Raw genomic sequence first — 11,521 nt, 5'->3', positions numbered from 1 at the left:
TTGGAATTGAGGGTTTTTACCTTGGCTGTGAGTGCGCCTTCTCTTTTGGAACGTGAGATCACTCTGACTCAACTCCAAGCTCCCCCTCAACCCTGCTACCTCCTCACAAAACTTTAAGTGTTGCATGGATTCCAGCAAGAGCCCAGCCTCTACTTCAACGGTAAGTAAATCGTTAGGTTAGAGTTCTTTTGTGAGGTAGCCGGATCTTCCCACGATGGAGTATGTTGTTCCTCCATAGCATAAAGCTGTTGGTACCTGTCGATTTCCCTCAGGATCTCCTTAGTATCCAGGTTGGCTCAGAACTTCAAGCAGTTGTTTAAATGTTTTAACAATATGTCTTTCCTACAACGGGCGAAGACGTAACAGGCGTTTTCCAAAACTTGTGTAGCTTTCTGCCTCGTCTGAGTCGGTGCCGTTTGCAGAGTCGCTGACTCCAGTCGCTGTGTAAGTAGCCTTGCATGAGCCTTGGTTTGTGCGAGCTGGAACAACTCTAGGCTCCTGCGCCTATCTCCTGTTCTGTGTAGCGAGGCAGCTTGATGTTAGCACCCCTGGACAGGACGCTAGTCTATCGCAGGCCTTACCGCTAATCTCGCTCTTTAATGCTGAGTGGCCTATGAATCTTTTAAAAAAAAATGGCTCCCCATTCCATGATCTGATTTTGCCTATAGCATACTTTGAAGCAAGGGTAGCACCCACTTCCATTTGTAAAGTGGTGGTGACACGCTGATAGACTGTTCCCCGCACTTGAATGGTGAATGGGAGGCGCGCTTCAATTACCATTGAGAAAATAAAATAGTAACTCTTTTTCATCTGCACCAAAACTATTTAACACGCAATTGCATTTAGAATGGAGTAAAACACATTCAATGCAGAACCAAAGGCAATCAGCTGAGGAGTGCTGGAAAATATCTCTCGCATAATAGGGTCTGTATGCTGTGCACGTGTGATAGTTGTGTTGGATAAATAAGATCATGATGACATACAAAAACACACAGGCCAATTTAATTCCACTAAATAATGCAAATTAACCTGTAGCCCGATAAGCATGACAGTCAAATATATTTCCATTGACTGGTATTTCCAGCAATGAATAAGCCGGCAATTGACGGATAACGGAAACCCTGGTGTGTGTGTGTACTGGGGTGTGTTGTACTAACCAGTTGGAACTCCCTGCGTCTGTCGTAGGCGTGTGTATTCCGCTGTCGGCCCACAGGACCTGGATGAGGAGGCAGGTATTGGAGAAACACGCTTGTCTCCACCTGGCCGTTCGCCATCATCGCAGACCGTGTGTCGAAAGACATCACATTGTCTCCGTGCACCTGGTTGTCAGGGGAACCCCAGGGGATGTGAAGCTTTCCCGTGCCCACCAACACACGCACACCTGAAGAGGACAGATAGAGTTGATAGTTACACACAACGCCATACACAGAAACTCTCTGATGGGGGCGATGATATTTTGTTACGTTACAGCCTTTTTCTTAAAATGGATAAAAAATATATTTCCCCCCTCAGTCTACACAAAACAAAAACAGTTTTTAGAAATGTTTGCAAATTTATCAAGATCTCTCTGAACTTCGCTCTGTTCATCTTTCCCCTCATCCTGACTAGTCTCCCAGTCCCTGCGACTGAAAACATCCCCACAGCATGATACTGCCACCCCATGCTGCAACGTAGGATGGTTCCAGTGTTTCTTCCAGACGTGACGCTTGGCATTCAGACCATCGGGTTCTTGGTCACCTCCCTTACCAAGGCCCTTCTCCCCCGATTGCTCAGTTTGGCAAGGCGGCCAGCCTAGAAGAGTCTTGGTGGTTCCAAACTTCTTCCATTTAGGAATGATGGAGGCCACTGTGTTCTTGGGGACCTTCAATGCTGCAGACATTTTTGGTACCCTTCCTAGATCTGTGCCTCGACACAATTGTGTCTCGGAGTTCTCGGACTTCATGGCTAGGTTTTTGCTTGAATAATAAAAATAAAAAAAAAGACAATCCAAGTGTGGAAAGCTCTTAGAGACTTACCCAGAAAGACTCACAGCTGTAATCACTGCCAAAAGGTCGCATTTACAAAGTATTGACTCAGGCGGTGGTAAATACTTATGTAAAGAGATATCTCTGTATTTAAATGTAAAAAAAACATTTCCAAAAAACATGTTTTCACTTTGTCATTATGGGGTATTTGTTGTAGATCAGTAAGGAAATTCAGGCTGTAACTCAATAAAATGTGGAATAAGTCCTGACCAGCTGTCTGAGCAGTGATGTGTTTCTACGTGCCAATACTTGATTATGTTTTAGAGGTCGACCGATTAATTGGATGGCCGTAATTAGGGCCGATTTCAAGTTTTCTTTCGGAAATGGTAGTTTTGGATGCCGATTTTGCAGTTTTTTTGTGTATTTTGTATTTTTAAATTACACCTTTATTTAAACTAGGCAAGTCAGTTAAGAACACATTCTATATTTCAATGACGCCTAGGAACGGTTGTTAATGCCTTGTTCAGGAGAACGACAGATTTTTACCTTGTCAGCTCAGGGATTCAATCTGCAACCTTACGGAGATAACTAGTCCAACGCTCTAACCACCTGCCTCACGAGAAGCCAAGGTAAGTTGCTAGCTAGCATTAAACTTATCTTAAAAAAACAATCAATCAATCAATCAAATCACTAGTTATAACTACACATGGTTGATGACATACTAGTTTAATCTAGCGTGTACTGTGTTGCATATAATCGATGCAGTGCGCATTCGCGAAAAAGGACTGTCGTTGCTCCAACGTGTACCTAACCATAAACATCAATGCCTTTCTTAAAATCAATACACAGAAGTATATATTTTAACCTGCATATTTAGCTAAAAGAAATCCAGGTTAGCAGCAATATTAACCAGGTGAAATGTGTCACTTCTCTTCGCTTCATTGCACGCAGAGTCAGGGTTTATGCAACAGTTTTGGCCGCCTGGCTCATTGCCAACTATTTGCCAGAATTTTATGTAATTATGACATAACATTGAAGTTGTGCAATGTAACAGGATATAGACTGTGCTGAGCGTTAGACGAAAATACGGAACGGTTCCGTATTTCACTGAAAGAATAAAGTGTTTCTGTATTTCGAGATGATAGTTTCCGGATTCGACCATATTAATGACCTAAGGCTCCATATTCTGTGTGTTATATGTTTATAATTAAGTCTATGATTGATAGAGCAGTCTGACTGAGCGATGGTGGGCACCAGCAGGCTCGTAAGCATTCATTCAAACAGCACTTTCAGTGCGTTTTGCCAGCCTCTGCTGTTTATGAATTCAAGGCTATCAACTCCAGAGATTAGGCTGGTGTAACGATGTGAAATGGCTAGCTAGTTAGCGGGGTACACGCTAATAGCGTTTCAAACGTCACTCGCTCTGAGACTGGATAGTTTTTCCCCTTGCTCGATCAACGTGGGGTGGCGCTTTGTCGATGTGTTCCTGGTTCGAGCCCAGTGAGGGAGCGGGAGAGGGACGGAAGCTATACTGTTACACTGGCAATACTAAAGTGGCCTATAAGAACATCAATAGTCAAAGGTATATGAAATACAAATGGTTAGAGAGAAATAGTCCTATAATTCCTATAATACTACAACCTAAAACTTCTTACCTGGAATATTGAAGACTCATGTTAAAAGGAACCACCAGCTTTCATATTTCTCAGTTGCTGAGCAAGGAACTTAAACGTTAGCGTTTCTTACATGGCATATATGCACTTTTACTTTCTTCTCCAACACTTTGTTTTTGCATTATTTAAACCAAATTGAACATATTTTCATTATTTATTGAGGCTAAAAGATTTTATTGATGATATATATTAGTTAAAAAAGTGTTCATTCAGTTTTGTTGTAATTTTCATTATTACAAATACATTTTAAAAATCGGCCGATTAATCGGTATCTGCTTTTTTGTCCTCCAATATGCGGTTCTCTTTTTTGTCCTCCATAATCGGTATCGGCGTTGGAAAATCATAATTGGTCGACCTCTAATATGTTTATCAAGTTCAGACTCCATGTTATCAGATAAAGTTACAGGACTGCTTTGCTAGCACAGACTGGAATAAGTCCGGGATTCTTCCGATGGCATTGAGGAGTACACCACATCAGTCACTGGCTTCATCAATAAGTGCGTTGAGGACGTCTCCCCACAGTGACTGTACATACATACCCCAACCAGAAACCATGGATTACAGGCAACATCCGCACTGAGCTAAAGGGTAGAGCTACTGCTTTCAAGGAGCGGAACTATAACCGGGCGAAGGAAATTGGTAATTGAGACAGAATTTGGTCCCTTTAAGCTCTCTTCCCCTGCTATTGATCAGCTCCTTTTGTTGGTAGCGTTCAAATTTTGGTCTTGTCGCTCTGAGCTCCAAGTCTCTGCACTCGGTGGGAAGCCACCTCGTTTACAGTCTCTAGAGCAAGTTTCAAGGTTGATTGCATGAACTCTCTGATCGCCCCCTCTGGATTATTGGATCCGTCCTCAGGAATTCCAGACAATATTCGATTTTCCTGCATGCTTCGGGTTTGTATGTCTAGTAGCAACTCCCTCATCACTCTTGTTTTCCCTGAGTAGACAATCCAGGTTGGAATTGAGGGTTTTTACCTTGGCTGTGAGTGCCTTGTTCTCTCTTTGGAACGTGAGAATTTCACTCTGACTCAACTCCAAGCTCCCCCTCAACCCTGCTACCTCCTCACAAAACTTTAAGTGTTGCATGGATTCCAGCAAGAGCCCWAGCCTCTACTTCAACGGTAAGTAAATCGTTAGGTTAGAGTTCTTTTGTGAGGTAGCCGGATCTTCCCACGATGGAGTATGTTGTTCCTCCATAGCATAAAGCTGTTGGTACCTGTCGATTTCCCTCAGGATCTCCTTAGTATCCAGGTTGGCTCAGAACTTCAAGCAGTTGTTAAATGTTTTAACAATATGTCTTTCCTACAACGGGCGAAGACGTAACAGGCGTTTTCCAAAACTTGTGTTAGCTTTTCTGCCTCGTCTGAGTCGGTGCCGTTTGCAGAGTCGCTGATCCCAGTCGCTGTGTAAGTAGCCTTGCATGAGCCTTGGTTTGTGCGAGCTGGAACARCTCATAGGCTCCTGCGCCTATCTCCTGTTTCTGTAGCGAGGCAGCTTGATGTACAAGCACACCCCCTGGACAGGACGCTAGTCTATCGCAGGGCCTTACCCGCTAATCTCGCTCTTTAATGCTGAGTGGCCTATGAAKTCTTTTAAAAAGAAATGGCTCCCCATTTCCATGATCTGATTTTGCCTATAGCATACTTTGAAGCAAGGTAAGACACGCCTCCAGCTTCCATTTGTAAAGTGGTGGTGACACGCTGATAGACTGTTSCCCSCACTTGAATGGTGAATGGGAGGCGCGCTTCAATTACCAGTTGAGAAATAAAATAGTAACTMTTTTTTTCATCATGCACCAAAACTATTTAACACGCAATTGCATTTAGAATGGAGTAAAACACATTCAWTGCAGAACCAAAGGCAATCAGCTGAGGAGCTGCTGGAAATATCTCGCTCAAAATAGGGTCTGTATGCTGTGCACGTGTGATAGTTGTGTTGGATAAATAAGATACATGATGACTAACAAACACACCAGGCCAATTTAATTCCACTAAATAATGCAAATTAACCTGTAGCCCGATAAGCATGACAGTCAAATATATTTCCATTGACTGGTATTTCCAGCAATGAATAAGCCGGCAATTGACGGATAACGGAAACCCTGGTGTGTGTGTGTACTGGGGTGTGTGTACTAACCAGTTGGAACTCCCTGCGTCTGTCGTAGGCGTGTTGTATTCCGCTGTCGGCCCACAGGACCTGGATGGAAGGCAGGTACTTGAGAAACACGTTGTCTCCACCTGGCCGTTCGCCATCATCGCAGACCGTGTGTCGAAAGACATCACATTGTCTCCGTGCACCTGGTTGTCAGGGGAACCCCAGGGGATGTGAAGCTTTTCCCGTGCGTCCACCAACACACGCACACCTGAAGAGGACAGATAGAGTTGATAGTTAACAACAACGACCATACACAGAAACTCTCTGATGGGGGTCGATGATATTTGTTACGTTACAGCCTTTTTCTAAAATGGATAAAAAATATATTTCCCCCTCAGTCTACACACAATAACAAAAACAGGTTTTTAGAAATGTTTGCAAATTTATCAAGGATCTCTCTGAACTTCGCTCTGTTCATCTTTCCCTCGATCCTGACTAGTCCTCCAGTCCCTGCGACTGAAAAACATCCCACAGCATGATACTGCCACCACCATGCTGCAACGTAGGGATGGTTCCAGGTTTCTTCCAGACGTGACGCTTGGCATTCAGACCATCGGGTTCTTGGTCACCTCCCTTACCAAGGCCCTTCTCCCCGATTGCTCAGTTTGGCAAGGCGGCCAGCTCTAGGAAGAGTCTTGGTGGTTCCAAACTTCTTCCATTTAGGAATGATGGAGGCCACTGTGTTCTTGGGGACCTTCAATGCTGCAGACATTTTTTGGTACCCTTTCCTAGATCTGTGCCTCGACACAATTGTGTCTCGGAGTTCTCGGATTCATGGCTAGGTTTTTGCTTGAATAATAAAAAAAGTAATAAAAAAGGGCAAATGTGGACAATCCAAGTGTGGAAAGCTCTTAGAGACTTACCCAGAAAGACTCACAGCTGTAATCACTGCCAAAAGGTGCATTTACAAAGTATTGACTCAGGGGTGTAAATACTTATGTAAATGAGATATCTCTGTATTTAAATGTAAAAAAATTTGCAAACATTTCCAAAAAACATGTTTTCACTTTGTCATTATGGGGTATTGTGTGTAGATCAGTAAGGAAATTCAGGCTGTAACTCAATAAAATGTGGAATAAGTCCTGACCAGCTGTCTGGGACAGTGATGTTGTTTCTACGTGCCAATACTTGATATGTTTTAGAGGTCGACCGATTAATTGGAATGGCCGATTAATTAGGGCCGATTTCAAGTTTTCATAACAATCGGAAATCGGTAGTTTTGGATGCCGATTTTGCAGTTTTTTTTGGTAATGTTGTAAAAAAAAAAATACACCTTTATTTAACTAGGCAAGTCAGTTAAGAACACATTCTTATTTTCAATGACGGCCTAGGAACGGTTGGTTAACTGCCTTGTTCAGGGGCAGAACGACAGATTTTTACCTTGTCAGCTCGGGATTCAATCTTGCAACCTTACGGATAACTAGTCCAACGCTCTACCACCTGCCTCACGAGAGCCAAGGTAAGTTGCTAGCTAGCTTAAACTTATCTTATAAAAAACAATCAATCAATCAATCATATCACTAGTTATAACTAACATGGTTGATGATATTACTAGTTTATCTAGCGTGTACTGTGTTGCATATAATCGATGCAGTGCGCATTCGCGAAAAAGGACTGTCGTTGCTCCAACGTGTACCTAACCATAAACATCAATGCCTTTCTTAAAATCAATACACAGAAGTATATATTTTTAACCTGCATATTTAGCTAAAAGAAATCCAGGTTAGCATGCAATATTAACCAGGTGAAATTGTGTCACTTCTCTTCGTTCATTGCACGCAGAGTCAGGGTTTATGCACAGTTTGGGCCGCCTGGCTCATTGCGAACTAATTTTCCAGAATTTTATGTAATTATGACATAACATTGAAGGTTGTGCAATGTAACAGGAATATTTAGACTGATGGATGCCACCCGTTAGATAAAATACGGAACGGTTCCGTATTTCACTGAAAGAATAAATGTTTGTTTTCGAGATGATAGTTTCCGGATTCGACCATATTAATGACCTAAGGCTCGTATTTCTGTGTATTAAGTTATAATTAAGTCTATGATTTGATAGAGCAGTCTGACTGAGCGATGGTGGGCACCAGCAGGCTCGTAAGCATTCATTCAAACAGCACTTTCATGCGTTTTGCCAGCAGCTCTGCTGTTTATGAATTCAAGGCTATCAACTCCAGAGATTAGGCTGGTGTAACGATGTGAAATGGCTAGCTAGTTAGCGGGGTACACGCTAATAGCGTTTCAAACGTCACTCGCTCTGAGACTTGGAGTAGTTGTTCCCCTTGCTCTGCATGGTAACGCTGCTTCGAGGGTGGCTGTTGTCGATGTGTTCCTGGTTGAGCCCAGTGAGGAGCGAGGAGAGGGACGGAAGCTATACTGTTACACTGGCAATACTAAAGTGCCTATAAGAACATCCAATAGTCAAAGGTATATGAAATACAAATGGTAGAGAGAAATAGTCCTATAATTCCTATAATAACTACAACCTAAAACTTCTTACCTGTGAATATTGAAGACTCATGTTAAAAAGACCACCAGCTTTCATATGTTCTCATGTTCTGAGCAAGGAACTTAAACGTTAGCTTTCTTACATGGCACATATTCACTTTTACTTTCTTCTCCAACACTTTGTTTTTGCATTATTTAAACCAAATTGAACATATTTCATTATTTATTTGAGGCTAAATGATTTTATTGATGTATTATATTAAGTTAAAATAAGTGTTCATTCAGTATCGTTGTAATTGTCATTATTACAAATACATTTTAAAAATCGGCCGATTAATCGGTATCTGCTTTTTTTGTCCTCCAATAATCGGTATCGGCGTTGGAAAATCATAATTGGTCGACCTCTAATATGTTTATCAAGTTCAGACTCCATGTTATCAGATAAGTTACAGGACTGCTTTGCTAGCACAGACTGGAACAAGTTCCGGGATTCTTCCGATGGCATTGAGGAGTACACCACATCAGTCACTGGCTTCATCAATAAGTGCATCGATGACGTTGTCCCACAGTGACTGTACATGCATACCCCAACCAGAAACCATGGATTACAGGCAACATCCGCAATGAGCTATAGGGTAGAGCTACTGCTTTCAAGGAGCGGAACTATAACCTGGAAGCTTATAAGAAATCTCGCTATACCCTCCGAGACCCATCAAACAGGCAAAGCGTCAATACAGGACTAAGATCGAATCGTACTACACCGGCTCTGAGCTCGTCGGATGTGGCAGGGCTTACAAACTATTACAGACTACAAAAGGTAAGCACAGCTGCGAGCTGCTCAGTGACACAAACCACCAGATGAGCTAAATTACTTCTATGCTCGCTTTGAGGCAAGTAACACTGAAACATGCATGAGAGCACCAGCTGTTCCGGACGACTGTGTGATCACGCTCTCAGTAGCCGATGCGAGTAAGACCTTTAAACAGGTCAACATTCACAAGGCCGCAGGGCCAGACAGATTACCAGGACGTGTACTCCGAGCATGCGCTGACCAACTGGCAAGTGTCTTCACTGACCTTTTCAATCTCTCCCTGTCTGAGTCTGTAATACCAATGTTTCAAGCAGACCACATAGTCCCTGTGCCCAAGAACACTAAGGTAACCTTATCCCAGAACCCTAACCACTCCAATTTGCATACCACCTAACAGATCCACAGATGAGGCAATCTCTATTGCACTCCACACTGCCTTTCCCACCTGGACAAAAGGAACACCTATGTGAGAATGCTGTTCATTGACTACAGCTCGCGTCCAACACTATAGTGCCCTGAAAGCTCATCACTAAGCTAAGGACCCTGGGACTAAAACACCATGCCTCTGCAACTGGGTCCTGGACTTCCTGACGGGCTGCCCCAAGGTGGTAAGGGTAGGGACAACACAGCCGCCACACTAATCCTCAACACGGGGCCCCTCAGGGTGCATGCTCAGTCCCTCCTTTACTCCTGTTCACTCACTCCAACACCATCATCAAGTTTGCTGATGACAACAGTGGTAATACGCCTGATCACCAACCACTATGAGACAGCCTATAGGGAGGTCAGAGACCTGGCCGTGTGGTGCCAGGCAACAACCTCTCCCTCAACGTGATCAAGAAAAGGAGATGATTGTGGACTACAGGAAAAGGAGGACCAAGCACGCCCCATTCTCATCGACGGGGCTGTAGTGGAGCAGGTTGAAGCGTCAAGTTCCTTGGTGTCCCAGTCACCAACAAACTACATGGTCCAAACACACTAAGACAGTCGTGAAGAGGAACACGAAAGCCTATTCCCCCTCAGGAGACGAAAAGATTTGGCATGGGTCCTGAGATCCTCAAAAGGTTCTACAGCCGCACCATTGAGATCTCCTGACTGGTTGCATCACTGCCTGGTATGGCAACTGCTCGGCCTCCAACTGCAAGCACTACAGAGGGTAGTGCGTACTGCCCAGTACTTCACTAGGGCCAAGCTTCCTGCCATCTAGGACTTACACCAGGCAGTGTCAGAGGAAGGCCCAAAAAATTGTCAAAGACTCCAGCCACGTAGTCATTGACTGTTCTCTCTACTACCGCACGGCAAGCGGTACCGCGGAGAGCCAAGTCTAGGTCCAAAAGGCGTAACAGCTTCTACCTCCAAGCCATAAGACCCCTGAACAGCTAATCAAAGGGAAACCCAGACCCCTCTTTAGCACTGCTGCCTCTCTGTTTATAATCTATGCATAGTCACTTTGACTCTACCTACATGTACATATTACCTCAACTAACAGGTGCCCCCGCACATTGACTCTGTACCAGTACCCCCTGTATATAGCCTCGCTTATTTCACTACTGCTGTTTAATTATGTTACTTTTCTTTTCAAATTTTTTTTTTTTTACTTAACACTTTTTTTAAAATTTTTAAATTAAAACTTCATAAAGCATTGTTGGTTATGGGCTTGTAAATAAGCATTTCACTGTAAGGTCTACCTGTTGTTTTCGGCGCATGTGAAAACCTGCTGTTCCTCTGCTACTCTATCAAGCTCAGACTTCATGTCATCAGATAAGACCTTGTGTTCCTCTGCTACTGTCATCGCCTCTATCAAGCTCAGACTCCATGTCATCAGATAAGACCTTGTGTTCCTCTGCTACTCTGTCACCGCCTCTCTTTATCAAGCTCAGACTCCATGTCATCAGATAAGACCTTGTGTTCCTCTGCTACTCTGTCACCGCCTCTCTTTCAAACAGGTACATGTTTGTTTTCTGTACCTCTTCAGTGTCATTCAGTCTATTTGTTCATCCCTTGCTGCTGCTCCAATGGACTTCTTCCCTTCCTTCGCTGMTCTTTCAAGAACCTCAAGGGGGATAGACCCCTGCTTGTTTTACGTTTGTATACACAGGGCATGATGATGCCTGCTCTGTAACAATAAAAATTCACATATGCATTAAAGTGCAAAAATACTATGTATACATTTCAAAATAAAATAAAACTATTGCACTGACTATGCACACACACTGGCCTCTACCCACACACACAGTACATACCTTGCCACCACAACAGACGCATACACTTTTTTGCACCAAATCTCCCGCATTGACTAYGCACACACACACCGGACTCGCACACTTACACCAACACACACGCATACTGACTACACACACACTCACATATGCTTCTGTTAGTCTATTATCAATCCTGTTGCCTAGTCACGTTAACTCTACCTATATGTACATAGCTTCCTCAATTACCTCGTAACGCTGTTAATCCCTGTAT

General features: G+C 43.4%; 1 protein-coding gene across 1 annotated transcript in view; it reads right to left on the bottom strand.

Annotated features, from left to right (window-relative positions):
* LOC111978182 (uncharacterized) overlaps positions 1-11,521 on the bottom strand; it is a 47,953-nt gene that overhangs the window by 30,081 nt on the left and 6,351 nt on the right. Inside the window, exons 2-4 of the mRNA XM_024008096.2 lie at positions 5,773-5,998; positions 1,747-1,955; positions 1,158-1,381 (exon numbers count right to left, since the gene is read on the bottom strand). Coding sequence (XP_023863864.2) covers positions 1,158-1,381; positions 1,747-1,955; positions 5,773-5,998 — 659 coding nt within the window. The remainder of the gene's footprint in view (positions 1-1,157; positions 1,382-1,746; positions 1,956-5,772; positions 5,999-11,521) is intronic.

Source organism: Salvelinus sp. IW2-2015, linkage group LG18, assembly GCF_002910315.2.
Source record: "Salvelinus sp. IW2-2015 linkage group LG18, ASM291031v2, whole genome shotgun sequence".
Taxonomy (NCBI): domain Eukaryota; kingdom Metazoa; phylum Chordata; class Actinopteri; order Salmoniformes; family Salmonidae; genus Salvelinus; species Salvelinus sp. IW2-2015.
This window is presented reverse-complemented; position numbering and strand designations above follow the sequence as displayed.